General features: G+C 45.4%; 3 protein-coding genes across 3 annotated transcripts; all 3 read left to right on the forward strand.

Annotated features, from left to right (window-relative positions):
• Positions 1 to 6750: 6750 nt before the first annotated feature.
• F5891DRAFT_978713 (uncharacterized protein) lies at positions 6751 to 7844 on the forward strand (the record flags this gene model as incomplete). Its single annotated transcript, XM_041376809.1, has 4 exons — positions 6751 to 6975; positions 7035 to 7336; positions 7391 to 7413; positions 7723 to 7844. The coding sequence occupies 4 exons, from the start codon at positions 6751 to 6753 to the stop codon at positions 7842 to 7844; spliced, it is 672 nt and encodes a 223-aa protein (XP_041227973.1).
• Positions 7845 to 8769: 925 nt separating this feature from the next.
• On the forward strand, positions 8770 to 10251 carry F5891DRAFT_978714 (uncharacterized protein; the record flags this gene model as incomplete). Its single annotated transcript, XM_041376810.1, has 7 exons — positions 8770 to 9157; positions 9210 to 9601; positions 9653 to 9725; positions 9749 to 9843; positions 9909 to 9936; positions 10004 to 10102; positions 10163 to 10251. 7 exons carry the CDS (start codon positions 8770 to 8772, stop codon positions 10249 to 10251), a joined length of 1164 nt encoding a protein of 387 aa, XP_041227974.1.
• Positions 10252 to 10733: 482 nt separating this feature from the next.
• On the forward strand, positions 10734 to 16036 carry F5891DRAFT_1216450 (DNA polymerase theta/eta; the record flags this gene model as incomplete). Its single annotated transcript, XM_041369318.1, has 14 exons — positions 10734 to 10801; positions 11011 to 11922; positions 11972 to 12290; positions 12350 to 12485; positions 12585 to 12726; positions 12780 to 12858; positions 12910 to 13644; positions 13812 to 14068; positions 14122 to 14515; positions 14564 to 14845; positions 14960 to 15364; positions 15450 to 15474; positions 15510 to 15552; positions 15604 to 16036. 14 exons carry the CDS (start codon positions 10734 to 10736, stop codon positions 16034 to 16036), a joined length of 4230 nt encoding a protein of 1409 aa, XP_041227975.1.
• Positions 16037 to 16408: the final 372 nt, after the last annotated feature.

Genomic DNA, 16408 nt, shown 5'->3' on the forward strand with positions numbered 1-16408 from the left:
TCGCGCTGGATTGATCAGACACGAGGCCAGTGGGCGCTGGGCGTAGCACTGGTTCTGGCGCTTCTTTTATACATTTTGAGAAATCTTTTATTTCAATTTTGGCTGACTGATCTCGGCCTTTGCTGATAAATTTCTTATGAATAAAATTCTAGGCACGGAGATCATTTTGTAATTGTTTGGTCACGTGATTTTTGAGTTTAGAGTTTCGCGCGCTAAATTCCGAATTCGGTAATTCTTCATTAATTTCGCAGAACATTGTTGTTTCGCCCATATTAGTGACCCAAGTGGACGGTTCAAAGTCCCAATTAGGATCATTTCCGTCCGGAGTGCATAGAAGTTCATAACGGACCTCTAAATCAAGTGGATTTTTGAATAATAACCATGTCCCGTCCTTTCTTTCGTCAATGGAGACATAGTTTCCTCTTTGCCATGGATGACCTAATAATAGACTGAATGGTACGTGATCACCAACAAACAAATTCGCGTGAGTACTAACTCCTCCACAGTCTAGTGGAACATTTTGTACCAATCCGCGTAGTTTGCCTTCACCGCCATTTGCATCATTCATAGATACTGACTTGGCAATATCTATAGGCCTATTAATAATAGTCTTCCAGACATGTTTGTTTACAATATTGAGTTGTGAACCCGTGTCAATTATTGCGTTAATCGCTTGACCGTCACAATGCATGGCTATTTTGATTAATAGCCCACGTGTCTTTGTCCATACCGAATGTGCTTCTATCTTCGAGTCATTAGGTAAGGACTTTGGTTTGATAGCATTAGCGAGGATTCCGCTAAGCTCACGGGAAGTGCCAAGAAGCTCTCCTACCTCAAGTCGGATAGGAGTCCTCAACACTGTTTCAAGAATTTTCTCTGGCTTAATTTTAGCCGCGATGTCAGAGACGCGTTGACATGTTGTCATATTCTTACGATCAGAGTTTGGGATTGATTTGTAAGGTGTGTCATTGGTCTTTGGGTGTTTCTCATTGACCGTCCTTTCATCCACATCATCCATAATGATGTCTTCACTATCCCACCCATTATCTAGACCTTTTCCTGTCTCTTTCTTATTTGCAGGCTTTGTCTTTGTGGGTGAAACGGGTTGTGTGGACTTAGGTTTGGTATGAGTATCAGCCTTCTTGGCTTGAGTAGTGGGAACTTTATCTTTCCCTTTATCTTTTTCGCTCGGTTTCCTTAGGGTTTTGCTTTGACCTGGAGGGAATACCTCCTGGAACCTTTCGTGTCTTCCTTGTGTGGAGTTTCGTGTAACTCTTTCAACTGGGAATGCATATGTTTCTTCATATGTATCACTTTCTTCTTCACTCTCTTCATACTGGTTGGTTGAATCATCCATGTCACTATCTTTGCTATCAGAACTCACATACTCTTCGATGTATGCGGTCCTAGTCTCTTGAATTTTATTTTGCTTATTTGCACTATAGGTTTGTGTGTCTCCGCTATTCACTTTGATAAAGTGAGCTACTGGCACACTGTCCTCTCGCTTTAGTGCTTCAATGATCATTTCTTCAGGTAGCCGTCTTACAGTTCTTCCATCTGGTTTTCCTATTTGCCCACGGTGTGTACGCTGTAGCTTACCATCAGCGATTAGTTTATTGATCTGTGGACACATTGGAATACCATGTCCCTTTTCACCACAACCAAAGCATGTTCATTCATTGAAAGGGGTGTTCGGTGGGTGATAGAACCTAGTACCTGGTTGTGGTCCTCTGAATGTCTGATTGGTGTTACTGTTTTGCCTTACATTATTTTGTCCATTCTGATTGTAGTAAGGCTTATATTCTCCTTGGGTAGCATTACCTCTTTTCAAAATAGGGGCTGCTATCATTTCTTTGATAGTAGGATCGATTTGTGTTGCTCTGTAATAATACAAAGCATAGTCTGGATCATCGAGTGAGATTGCATTGAGTCTCTTGATGAGTCCCTCCATTTCATCCATAGGTTCTGGTGAAGTGATACTAGGACTCTTAGTATCTTTTGAGGAAGTCTTAGTTTTGGCTTCCTTGACATGTCCTTTCGCTTTCTTTTGAGCTTTCTTTACTTCTTTCTTATCTTTTGGCTCTGGGGCCTTCTTCTTCTTACGAAAAAACTCAGTTTCAGATTCACTAGACTCTGAGTCTGTATTGGCATCAGAGTTTTCTTCAGTAGAGGAGTCAGTTTCAGACTCAGTCTCTACTTCAGAAACTAATAGGTCTGCATCAAACCGGTCACGGTGTAACAATTTCTCTGCTATTGCGACAACTCGGTCTACTGGGAAGGCTTCAGATAGATCTCTGTCTGGATCCTTGGCCATGAGGCGTGTTTCAATTTTGATACGGAGTTTCTTATAAATCCCCTCCCAGAAGTAACTTGCATATTCTTCACTTGTTAATTTCTTGGCTTGTTCAAGCCATCCTGCAATACGAATAAACCCTCTCACATACTTCTTCCAAGCTGTGAGTGTAGGGATTTTCTTTCCTCGTGTTGTCCTTACGTAGGACAATAAATCTTTGCGTCTATATCGCTTCGTGTCAAGGTCTGCATCATAATACTTCAGAATGTCAGCCTTGAGTTTGCCCCAGTTATTAGATCTGAAGCTCGGTAGTCCCTCTACAAATTCTGTTACATGACGGGACATGTACTGGGTAATAGATTCACATTTCTCCTCATCAGAGGTTACATTGTGATAATCACACAGTTTTTCATAGTGTTTCAGAAAGTCCTTGACTTCTGAAAATCCACCCTTGAATTTGGCAGGTGCTGCCTTAGTTCCAGGGTTAGGCAATGTTAATACGGATCATGTAGTCATGTTTGACCTTTGTTTGTGTTGCGTTGATACAATTGTTGATGTTGTGATGTGTGTGTGGAGTGATTTATACAAAGTATGGCTTTGTTTACGATTGTTGTGATTTCTTTGTTGTGTTTAAATATGTTTGTTGACGTTTTGTTGTGTGGGTGGAATGAATTATATGAAGTGTGCTTTGTTTACGATTGTTTTGCAATGTTTGGTACAAGAAGAAGCCTCCCTCGCGGTGGGCTCCAGTGATGTCTTGTTACTTAAGGGTCTTATATGAAAGTTGTGTATAATGACAACACAATTATACACGGTGAAGACTTCTTGCCAGTCCTTAAGTCCACGGTCTCCGACTTTTCTACTTCGTGGGAGGTAACGTGGTGAGTTCTTGGGAGGATTTAGTTTGTTGTCCTCTTCTTGTGTAGTCTTATACGAAGTTGTTGTGGAATGTTCTGTGTTCTGGATAAATTCGTTAGGTTTGTTTCAGCCTAGTAGGTCGTGTTTCAACCTATGAAAGTCTGTTTCAACTTTGTCGTCCTTAGATGTGTCTCACTTTCCGTTGAAAGGGAGAGTCTTATGAATACACGTAAAGCTTAGAATGAGAGCTGTTCAATGGTTATATAGTCAACCCCTGTAAGGTAGTATATAACCTAGAGTAGAATAACGATAATGAAAGTTATATAGTCGACCCCTGTAAGGTAGTATATAACTTTAGAATAGATAATGATATCTTAGATTACCTCAAGGCACTTATATTGGCCTGCACTTTAAGTCTTAGTGGTCTCACACGGTTTGAGATAAGAGTCAAGTGGGAGGATTGTATTTCATGGGTGAAAATGGGGTCCTTTTATACCTTTTGGGAACCCCCTTACTAAGCATGATTAATCAGATGGATTGGTAAGAATGTGGCTTACAAACCAGGTGATGAATCAGCTTATTACTAAGTACATTACAAATACAGTGTAATCTTACAAAGAAATTAGAAACCATGACAAACCATGACTAAACATGTTGAGTCATGTTAAATGTTATTACAAAGCATGGCCAATCATGACTAAACATGCTGAGTCAGCTTAAATAATGTTACAAACCAGAATATTTCCCAGTCACATGATGTGATGACAAATAAAAGCTGGTGGCTGAAAGAAGCCAAATACAAATAAACAGTCAGAAATAAATAGAGATACAAAACTTGGTGGCTGAAAGAAGCCAAATAAAAATAAACAATGAGAAATAAACAGAAGGTCACATGCTTGATACAAATACAAGGTAAAATAAGCCTGTAAAGTGAGAAATAAAATACAAGACAATGAAATAAAGGAAAAATAGAGAGGTAACTTAGTGACAAAGGGCTAGACAGTCTCTCATATCTTCCTTATCACTCTCTATATATATCTGACATGGTATGAATCACATACCATGCATGACAACGCATGGAACAGTTCCCTGCGGCAGTGTGTGCGAAGGGAGGCCATGCCGGTTTTTGATACTCTAGGTAGGCTACATATAATATCTTTAATGTGATCGGGAAGCTGGTCACTCAGATAATCCATATTAGTGGTGGTTATTGAACATTCAATTAGGTGAGCTCACCGAAGGCAAGAAACCTACAAGGTGGCACGATCCCGATGTCGGTGACGAGTGCAGGTATTTCGTGAGATTTCCGAAGTAGGCATACACCGGCCAAGCCTTTGCAGTTCCGAAGTTCGCCAAGTGAGTGGCGTCGGAAAACAACATCAAACCTGCTATCACACATTCCAAGGAACATCCGGGATCCTTTGGCAATTTTTGAAGATCATCCTGAGCTTCCAGCCAAGCGTCAGAAGTGTAGAGTTCGTCGTACATCTGTTCTTGATGACCATCTAGAGGATCCTTCCACAGGCGCTTGAAGGGCAAAAGATGGAATGCCCTTGCCTGAGCATCCGCAAATGCGGCACATATAACCTCAACAAGAGGGCAATAGTGGAACCCGGGAATGGTGTAAGGCCTAGGGGCATCTTCCTTTGACTTTGTTGGAATGTTGATGGTGACGCTGGTCTCGATCCAGTCGTCCGGAAAGGTGATTTTCTTCCCTCTTTCGTCCTTGTCCAGTTCTCGTAAACTCTGCTTCACCGAGAAGCCCTCAAGGTGTTCGCGGTTGAAATCTTCCGCAAGCATCACATCTTTAACAAGCTCTGCAACTTTAGTTTCTGATAATTGAGTGGTACCGGAGTTCATCCACGATATGAGGCGATATATCGTCATATTGGGAAAGGGGTATGGGGGAGCAAAGATCCTTGGTGAAGAGTCAGTATCTTCAGCAGCGGTCGGACATGTTCTCCCCAGCAATGAGGACGGAACAAATCCATCTGGCTCAAAAGAAGGATGACGGGGGTACAGTCGGCTGAGGCCAAACATGTTGAAAGGGGTTTGAAGCATGTCTCTGAGTGTTAGGAGGACACGTCGGATTCGAGATTGGGCTGGTAGGGCAACCAAATTTTGAGTTGACAGACTCTGACCTGACTCGGAGTAATTGATGTCTTCCTCTGAGTGCTCGATGTTATCGAAAGACCTTGATATTCGTCTTATATGGCCTGCCGGTTTATCTGAACGAGTCGATCAGAAAAAGAAGGTAAATAGATGCTACTAAAAGAGAGATGAACTGAAGTCAAATCCGTCCTCCATCTCAACATCAACATCATTTTGTGGAATTTCTTGGTCGATAGAGTGTTGGGAGTCGGCAAGATTGGAGGTATCGATGATGTGGGCACCAGACGCTTGACTTTGCCTCTGTGCCAACGGTCTGCGGGTAGCAATTGGTCTCGGATGGCCCATTATCTAAGGTTGAAGGTTGCATGAGTGACTAATGAGAACAACGGTAGCAAGGACTCACGTGTGAAGGATTTGCCGGCAGGTCGCCGCAGCGGTGAGATAAACCTGCAAGCAATGATACCGCTGCATCTTTGGCGCATTCCTGTCTCTTCTGAGTTGCGAGAACACTACACTTCTTGTATGAATGACAGGATGCATGGTGTCTGTTCAGTCCACAGGTGTCTGTTGCCCTCTCCAAAGAGCAACCCGGTGCACCACACAACACCATCAACAGAAACAAACCTGAGAGAAGGACGGTGATCCAACTTGAAAGAGCCTGAGATCCTCTGAGGCACATTTGTGCGCTTATTGGAGGTGCTAATAAGATGCAACTCTAGTTGACTTGGACTCAGAGGTGGTTGCAGTGACAGCAGCTGAGTCAAGATTCTGTCTTTGAGATTTCGTGGGCCAGGTCACCGGCAGCTTCAGACAGTTACACAAGCCAATCACAGTTGGACACCAGCAAACGATTGATCAAGTAGCGATTAAGGTAGGTTGCAAAGTCAATTTGTTTGATTTGAATATTAATAAGTACTGTATGATGGACCGTGGCAGCCAACCGGATCTTGACTTGAGAATTGCCGCCTGCGTCACAGAAACCTTGCTTAACCTAAATATTTAATTGGTATTCTGACTTGAGAGAAAAGCTGGAGTCCTGGATGCCCGGAGGGCTGTAGCGAATTTTCAAGTGGCTACACCACTCGAGTATTCGTGGTAGTATGATATGTGGCTGGTCACAAGCCTAGGCTTTACCGTGACTTTCACATCCTATTTTGGGTTTTGTATCTTTTGTTTCGTCACTTGACCTTTCCGAACTTTGGCTCATTTTGGCGTGTTTTATCTTCTTTTTCCTCCCATTGACACTTACAGTAAGTCCAACGCATGGCGTTGATAACCGGGTGTTACCGAGGTAGAATCGCTTAAGTGTTCAGACTAATGCAGACCATTAGCAATGAGTTCTATTATCTCTTGTTCGCCATCGAAGAGTGATTGGTCGTCCCTCAGCAAGCCTCGGTTTGTCGACTTAATATTGGGTTGTTCACAGCACGTTCACTCATGTTTTATACTCCAGGCAACTTCAACCTTCCTCGACTCCCATATCAGTTATGTCTAGCAGCTCTCCCATTTTGTGGAACCCAAATACTACTCATATTACTGGTGCGCCTGCCCCACAAGCTGAAGTGGGTAGCTCAGTAGCAACCATGCAAAAATGTCTTGTTTTTCACGGTCGTCATCATAAGCGCTCTGCCCAGTGTGCCTTATTTCAAGACGGTGACCGTGATGAGGATTGCGACTTGCCAACGAAGAGATTCAAAATTTTGAAAACAACTGTGAGTATCTCATCATGATAATGCGGATTTTAATTTCAGATGTAAATTCATGTTCAAAGTGGAACTGCACTCAGTCCAATTCTGGTGGCGCAAACTATGTCAATGAGCGGATGCTCGAGCTTTCCCGGGTCACTTGCCGGGCCATTTCCGCAAGAATGCAATACCAATGTATTCACTCTCACGAACTAGATTTAATGAAGTCCATTCTCGAAGATGAAACAACGCAGTCCCAACAAGATATCCATAGCCTTGATCTGCAAATCGGCTCCCTTAGACACATGCTCCATGCTGGAAGAGTGACGGTGATAGGGATAGGGCATAAAGGATGTAAACTCGATCCTAACGACCACGACCAGGCTTGGTGTGAAAGCTCTGATGATAATGATGATAGTTCTATTTTTGGATCTGATGGCAGTCGCTCAGCCTGCGAGTCAGGCTGTGCGTCGGATGAATAATCTGATGAGCAGCTGTGCTGTGATAATATTAGTGTGTATTGTCCCTATGATCTTTTTCATATCGTAGTCAGTCGCGATATCTACCATTACATGTGTCTATGTGGTTTTGCACTGTAACAATCATATTTATTTGTCGAATTACATAAATTGCTGGACCAGAAATGAAAGGCACACAGTGCCCACTTTACAACCGGAATTTGTCACTTGCAAGGGTGGATCAAAAGCTAGCACAAGGAAAAATCATCCATTCATAGGTTCCGAGTCACATCTGGTACTCTGATTCATTACATAGTACTAGTAATAAGAGTGGCCGCGCTGCGGCATTGTAGTGTCACTCAGGATCCAAGCGGCGCCACAGATAAACACCCACAACCTCGATTTGATTCGCCTCAGCGGCAACACCGTGGCTATTAGTAGTACCGCCGCACTCTGGGACATGAAGTAACATTTTAGAATAGACTCCGAGTCAAGAGACTCATTGCCAGTCACGTCTGTCACATTCCAATCATTCTAGAACCCGGTTCTATTACTCATGACAACTTCTAATTGGAAGCAAGTCTTAGGCGTGGTGGGGCACGAACATTAAATATAGGAGTTGTGAAATTTAAAATATGCTGCAGCTTGATCGTACACCGCAATTCTTATCATTAGTAAGTCATGAAAGCAACTGAATGCTGATCGAAATGTTTCCCCATGCGTTTACTAGTGTCCTCGACCTACTGACTAGTAAGTTACATACATCTAGACCACCACCCTCAGATCTTATTAACAGATTCAGCCGCCCAGCCATACAAAGGTTGACCCAGGGTGTACATTTCTCAGTCCGCTTCGGGGCAATCAGAGGCCTTTTGCCCAAATCGAATGATCTTTCGACTCTTTCGACTTTTTTCTGCTTGTTATGAACCTTTGAACTTCACTAATTTCTTCCGACACACATTATGGTTTTCTGCACTGTCCAACTTTGGACTCATCTTCTTCACGCACAGGACCATGTGCCGTCACGATCACGATGAAGGCCTCACATACTGACTCCGGCTTTAAACGATATCGCAATGATGAAGTTGGTCAGTTATCATTGGGGTTCTTCAAGTCCATTGAGTCTGTGAGTCAAACGCACTACATGTGCACCGTGATGTCCGAGTCTTCATTGGGATAAAGTTCTATCAGATGCACTGTGACGCCTTGAACTTGAACACATGTGTTGGAGAGTCACCAGCATGACAATGTCGTACTCTGGAATTTCTTATATTTCTCTTTACTCCATTGTTTAAAATGCAACTCACCTGCCAGACGGTGAGTCTCCGAGTCAGCTTTCCAAAGTCCCTCTCCTTGAAGCATTATGACTACTCCCGAGCCGTCCGACAGCTTTGAACCCATACCCTACGACCCCGTAAATCCCAAGCGGCGATTGACGTCTTCAGAACATTCATCACACCGCTTACAGCCTTACACTCGCACTAGCAGCACGAGTGCCGTCGTGCGGAATAACTCACCTTCAATTGGATCTGAAAGTTTTGTCTCAGATAACTGCGGAGGCCAGAAAGAGGTGAAAAAATTGGCCCTAAAGGATCTGCCCCAGGGTGAACATCCGGCCGTCAAATGGGCATGGAAGCGCTTGGTGATGGATCTGTTAACGACAGTTGTTTGGCCGCAAAACAAAACGGACGAATGCAGGGACGCCTACCTCAATGAAGTTCTGAATCAAGCCAATTCGATGTTTGGGACTAGTATGTACCCCACCATTATACTGTATCACCAGCTACTAATGCAACACACCAGATGTAGCATTGACAAAGGAACTTGGCATCCTGCTGACCAACCCTGTTTCGCAGTTTCGCAATAGTCTTGCGGAGATCGCAGAGAAGTTGGTGCGAGAGTTCGAAATCAAACCCAAGGACACCACATTGAGCGATGAGGCCCACAAGACCTACATGCAAAATCATAGGCTCATGCTCCTCGATTCATCCGAGGCCAACCGATGGCAATATTTTTTACATGGTGAGAGGGTCGATGGACAGAATGTCACCCTGCTCGTGTTTTCGAATCCAATCGTGGAGAAGATCCATATCAACCATCTATACAGCAGTCCTTACACGCCACTGCGCGAGCAGGCGTTCCTGAAGGAGATCACTACGACGACACTTCATATGTTCTCACACGTTGCGGCCGGGGTGAGTCATAGACTTAGATACTCTCATGTACATGATGTTCACTATTTTCAGGTGGAGTACGGAATCGACAAGATAGTAGAAGATGTTATCCCGAGCTCTACTAAGAAGACTTGGCGATTCCACGGTGAAATATAAGCCTCACGCCAGGCCTACTACATGGAATCCGTAACGCGTGCATTGTCACTCCCGATTCACAAGGAGGCTTTACTGGCGCGGTTTTTAAATCTTCATCACAGAGGACTGTGAGTTGTTTCTGCTGTGTTGACTCGGACCCGGAATGTGACAAAACCATGCTTGTAATTTGTAGCCATACCTTGAGAACCAAGTTGGGTTTAGTGGGTCCAGAAGATCCAATCTATGTGCCTCAGACGATGCAGGAGTTAACTAGACCACTTTATGCAGGCCCTAGTACCAGCCAGCCGTTCCTGCAATCATTGTCTGCAGTGCTGCCGGTGCCTGCCCAAGAGGAGCCGTATTCATACATAAGTGACCTCACAGCAGGTGGGTCTTCCATGGCTGTACACGCTCATACAAGTACCACCTACTATGGCTCCGCCTCAGATTCCCAGTTCGGCCTCTACTACTGCGCGCCACCCGATGAAGATGAAGGTCCCCAAGATCCGTTGAACCAAGGATATTCATTTTACTGAGTGTTGCGCATGTAGATTGAAAGAGGTGAGCAGCACTTGAACGTCCAGTTCCACTTTACTACATGAGCTAATTTCCAATACAGTCCGCATCAGAAATTCCTTGTAGTCTTATGGTGTTACAGTTTAGATAGACCGCCTTTTACTCCGGCTTACTTTTCTTTTCGCTGTCTGTATACCTAGTACTCAATCACCAGGCCTGTGCCAGTCACGGTGGTAGTTTCAATACATCTCATGCTCATCACTGTTCTCACTACAAACACCATTCTTGAAAAAACTTGAACTTCATTTGTAAACTACAGAAATACAAGCGAGTGTTTGATGGATATGCCAATATAAATTAGTAATGTTAAGCCCCCACCTGCATAGGCACCGCCGACACGATTAGCGTATCACGGCTGCGTGCGCAAGAGAGCGATAAACAACAAGGCCTCGTCCCAGCCCATTCTCTCCTGCGGCAATGCCATAGCGGACGAGACCATGAGATGCCCACAGTCGGTCGTACATGTGTACCCTCAGTGGTGGAGACATTGGATCCTTCAGTGGAAGGAGAGTGCAGGCGCGAGGCTACATAAAAAGCAGATGGCCCTCCACCAATTATAGCTAATTTCACCGGAGGTAGCATGGTCCAAAGGACCAGGGAAGGATTAAAAGAGCCTGTGAGAAAAAGATAATGAGTGTTTGATGAACGTGAGTGCGAATGACACCGACCATGACCGACGCGACGACCGCCAGTAGCGCCTCAAATTGTGAATGTCGGAGCGATGAGCGCGGACCCGTGCTTGAGAGCGTTGTGGCACATACAATACGGAGGATGGAGCAAACGGGGGGGTACGTCCGCCTGGTTGGTCTCTCAGCTACACTTCCAAACTACCAAGATGTTGCGACATTCCTCCACGTGGACGAATCGAAAGGCCTATTCCATTTTTATGCCTTGTACCGTCCATGTGCGCTTCAGCAACAATTCATTGGTGTCACAGAGAAGAAGGCTATCAAGCGTTTCCAGGTCATGAATGAGGTTTGCTACGAGAAGGTACTTGACCAAGCAGGCAAAAATCAGACCCTTGTATTCGTGCACTCTCGCAAGGAGACCGCCAAGACCGCCAAGTTCATCCATGACATGGCCATGGAGAAAGAGACGATAACGCAGTTCGTTCGTCCTGACTCAGCGACGCGTGAGATCCTCACGGAGGAAGCAGGCAATGTCAAAGATAGCAATCTGCGCGACCTCTTACCGTTTGGGTTCGCTATTCACCACGCCGGTATGACTAGAGAAGACAGGAATCTTGTTGAGGAGCTTTTTGCAGATGGTGCAGTCCAGGTTCTTGTCTGCACGGCAACACTTGTATGGGGTGTGAACCTCCCGGCACACACCGTCATCATCAAGGGCATGCAGATATATAACCCGGAGAAGGGCCGCTGGGTTGAGCTCTCTTCCCAGGATGTGTTGCAGATGCTTGGTCGTGCTGGTCGTCCGCAATATGATATGTATGGCGAGGGCATCATCATCACGAACCACGCTGAGCTGCAGTACTACCTCAGCTTGCTGAACCAGCAACTGCCGATCAAGTCTCAGTTCGTGTCGAAGCTGGAGGATAACTTGACTGTAGAGATTGTTCTTGGAACAGTTCGCAACCGTGATGAGGCCACCCAGCAGTTGGGGTACACTTATTTGTAAGCTCGCTTGTTCTCAAAGCGGTAAAAGTGCTGACAATTCCCACAGTTATGTCCGCATGCTGAAGTCCCCAGGACTGTATTATGATGTTGGCGTGGATTATCAGGAGGACGACAATGGTCTTATCCAGAAGCGTGCTGATATTGCCTATTCTGACGCCATTCTGCTGGAGAAATGTCATCTCATCAAGTACGAACGTGCATCTGGTCATTTCCAGAGCACCGACTCGGAGCTTGGTCGTATTGCGTCTCACTACTATGTTACATACAATTTGATGGCTACGTACAACCAGCATCTTAGGCCAACCATGTCAACACTGGAACTCTTCCGGGTGTTTGCGCTCTCGAATGAGTTCAAACTTCTGCCGGTATGTCACATATTTTCTGTTTGTAATACGAGTCTCGACATTCGTATTCATTTTTGTAGGTGTGTCAAGAGGAGAATCTTGAGCTTGGTAAGTTGTTAGAACGTGTACCTATTCCTGTGAAGGAAGGCATTGATGAACCTGCAGCAAAGATCAATGTCCTTCTGCAAGCATATATATCGCAACTTAAACTTGATGGTCAGTAATGATTCAGCCGTCTACCATACTGTGCTGACTAGATGATTAGGCTTTGCTCTTGTAGCCGATATGGTCTTTGTTCAGCAATCTGCCGGCCAGTATGTGTTGTTTCAAGTCAGTTTACCCAAGCTCACACATGTTACAGTATTCTTCGTGCTATGTTTGAGATCTGCCTGAAGCGAGGGTGGGCAGTGCCAGCGCGTGTATGTCTTGACCTATGTAAGATGGTCGAACGACAAATGTTGGCAGTTTTTAATAAGGTCGTTGATCATCAACTGATTGTTTGGTTTTCAGGTGGGGCTCCATGACACCGCTTCGCCAATTCAAGGGTGTTCCACAGGAGGTCATCCGAAAAGCAGAGGTCAAACAATTTGTAAGTTTGCATCAGTTCAAGTAAGGCACGTGCTAAGATAATTTTCATCAGCCATGGTATCGTTACTTTGATCTCGACCCTCCTGAAATTGGTGAGCTTATCAGCATTCCAAACGCCGGAAGGCTCGTGCATCAATTGGTGCACAGCTTCCCCAAGCTGCAGCTGCAAGCGCAAGTGCAACCTATCACCCGCTCCCTTCTTCATATCGACTTGTCTATTGCTCCTGACTTCCGATGGGATGAGAAGACCCACGGAACAGCTGAAATGTTCCTCATCATGGTTGAAGACGTCGATAGAGAAATTGTTCTTTTTAACGACTCATTCGTCTTGCGCCAGCGCTATGCAGAGGATGAACATAATGTCACCACCACAGTTCTGATGTTTGAGCCCGTTCCCCTGAACTACTACATATCTGTTGTATCCGACCAATGGTTACATGCCGAGACCAGACTACCCATCTCCTTCAAACACTTGATTCTCCCAGAAAAGTTCCCACCTCCCACTCCTCTTCTCGAACTCCAGCCACTCCCGCTGTCTGCCCTACACAACAAGGACTTCGAGAGCATCTACTCATCCACTATTCAAACATTCAACAAGATCCAGACACAGGTTTTCCAGGCTCTCTACACATCTGATGAGAATGTCTTTATTGGCGCGCCTACTGGAAGCGGCAAGACTATCTGTGCTGAATTTGCTCTGCTCCGCCTTTGGAGCAAACACGAGCAACCCAGGGCGGTCTGTATTCAGCCCTACCAGGAGAGGTCGACCAACGTGTTGCAGAGTGGCGTCGGAAGTTCAGCGGCCTGCAGGGCGGCAAAGAGATAGTAAGCCTTACAAGAGACACCAGCGCTGACCTTCGACTTCTTGAGAAGGGGGATGTTGTTGTTTGCACCCAATCAAAGGTTGGTTTCTTCAATCATGTCGTAAATCTCTCACTCAACCAATATTTCTAGTGGGATATCCTGTCTCGAAGATGGCGACAGCGCAAGAATGTGCAGAACTTCGGCCTATTGATTGCTGATGAAATCCAGCTTGTAGGTGGAGAAGTCGGTCCGACATACGAAGTGGTGATATCTAGGACCCGCTACGTCGCTGCGCAGACGGAGGTTAAGACTCGTATCATTGGCTGTGGTGTCTCGCTCGCTAATGCTAGAGATCTCGGTGAATGGATGGGTGCACCATCGCATGCAATTTTCAACTTCTCGCCTAGGTACATCTTACACCTTGTAATCAATATTCAGCTTACTAAATGATGTTTTGTAGCTCGAGGCCGCTGGATATGGATATACATCTCCAAAGCTTTACTATCCCTTGTTTCCCTTCACTGATGATTGCCATGTCTAAGCCTGCCTATCTCTCTATCGTTGAGCATTCACCCACCAAACCTGTCATCATATTTGTTCCATCAGGACGCCAGTGCCGGCTGACGGTTGATGACTTGTTGATCCATTGCGGAGCAGATAGCGACCCCGATCGCTTTTTGAATATTGAAGAAGCTGACTTGCAGCCTCACCTCGACCACATCAGCGACAAAGGTCTTGTCGAATGCCTGAAACATGAGGTTGGGTATCATCACGAGGCACTCGATAAGCAAGACAAGTGCATTGTCGAACACTTATTCCAGTCTGCAGCAGTCCAGGTTTTGGTGGCATCTAAGGTGTGTAACCCACGATCCTATCACTGACCAGCAACTGAGCATCTGTAGGACACTGCATGGAGTCTACCTGTTGCAAGCTATATGGTGATCATAATGGGCGTGCAATACTACGAGGGCAAAGAACATCGATATGTCGACTACCCAGTCATGGATGTCCTACAAATGATAGGTCGTGCCTGCAGGCCAATGGAAGATGATCGCAGCCGATGTGTCCTCATGTGCCAGCAGACGCGCAAGGATTTTTACAAGAAGTTCCTTGCAGAGGGTCTGCCCATCGAGTCCCACCTGCCTACCCACCTATTGCACGACTATTTCCTTGCCGAGATCACTGTCAAGACGATTGAAAACAAGCAAGATGCAATGGATATCCTGACATGGACATACTTCTACCGCTGAATGACCCAAAACCCCAACTACTACAATCTTCACAATGTCAGCCACCAGCATTTGTCAGATCACCTGTCGGAACTCGTGGAGAACACCTTGCAAGACTTGGTTAACTCAAAGTGCATTTCGATAGAAGATGAAATGAACGTTTCAGCACTGAACCTCAGGATGATAGCGGCATACTATAGCATCTCATACGTCACTGTGGAGGTGTACACCCTGTCGCTGAAGAAACGGACGAAACTCAAAGGTCTTCTGGAGGTTGTTGCCTCTTCCGCAGAGTTTGAGTCAATTCCTATCAGGCATCACGAAGACACCATACTCCGCCGCATCTACGACCGTGTTCCTGTCAAGCTCGATCGTGCAGACTTCGAGGCACCTCACTTCAAGACCTTCCTTCTACTTCAGGCTCATTTCTCTCATATCCAGCTGCCACCAGACTTGGCAGTGGACCAAGTTTTAGTTCTGGAAGCAAATCCCCTACTTTGAGCCAGAGGTATGTCTATTCCTCTCGGTACTCTTTATTACTGATTGAATTTCAAAACAGACCATCAAACGTTGCAAGGATGCCGGTATTGTGTCTGTTTACGATGTCAGGAGATGGAAGATGATAAACGCACCGAACTTTTGCAAATGGATGGTCGTCAAATGTGAGTTTTATTGTATGTATCCATGTTAACCGTTTCTAACAGTCTCTCTAGGCGTGATGTAGCGACATTTGTCAACTCTTACCCGACCCTTGACGTGTCCTTCAAGCTCAAGAAGGGAGAATATACTGCTGGCGCACCCATCACCATGCAGGTTTCTCTTGCCCGTGATGTAGATGATGAGGATTCCGATGACCAAACTCTTGTCGCACCTTTCTACCCGGCGAAAAAGATAGCAAAGTGGTGGCTCGTAGTTGGGGAGCCGAGCACAAAACAACTGCTATCAATCAAGCGCGTCACTGTCACCAAGAATCTCTCGGTGAAATTGGAGCTCACACTACCGAAAGGCGAGCACGCCCTAAAACTCTATGTCATCTGCGATGTGTACGTTGGTGCAGATCATGATCTAAGTTTGGAACCTATTGATGTTGCGGAGGGCGAGGACAGCGACAGCAATGATGAGAGCGGAGATGAGATGGAGGAGTAGTTGGTATGCTCATGTTGAACTTGGGCCAACGCAGGACGACGTTGGAGGCAGGAAGAAGGTATGTTTTGTCATTCTATGAAGGGCTGGGTGCTACTAACTCATTGTCTACCTCAGTTGTTTCAGCCTCTGTTTGAAGATTAATTTCGACACACATAAGTGCGCCCTCACATGTCAACATTACGAGACGCATAAAGCCAAATTAGGTACGTACGGAAGCTGCCAATGGCTTCCATGTCCATTTATAGTCATAAGATACTACTTAACATACTTTTGCACTTTAAGGAGCCAGCACACCATTTTCTACCAACCGTGAACATTGGACGTTTTCAAGCACTCGGGGAAGCAGTCAATCCGTATATAAACAAAGCTACT

Source organism: Suillus fuscotomentosus (assembly GCF_016647785.1).
Source record: "Suillus fuscotomentosus strain FC203 chromosome Unknown F5891scaffold_17, whole genome shotgun sequence".
Taxonomy (NCBI): Eukaryota; Fungi; Basidiomycota; class Agaricomycetes; order Boletales; family Suillaceae; genus Suillus; species Suillus fuscotomentosus.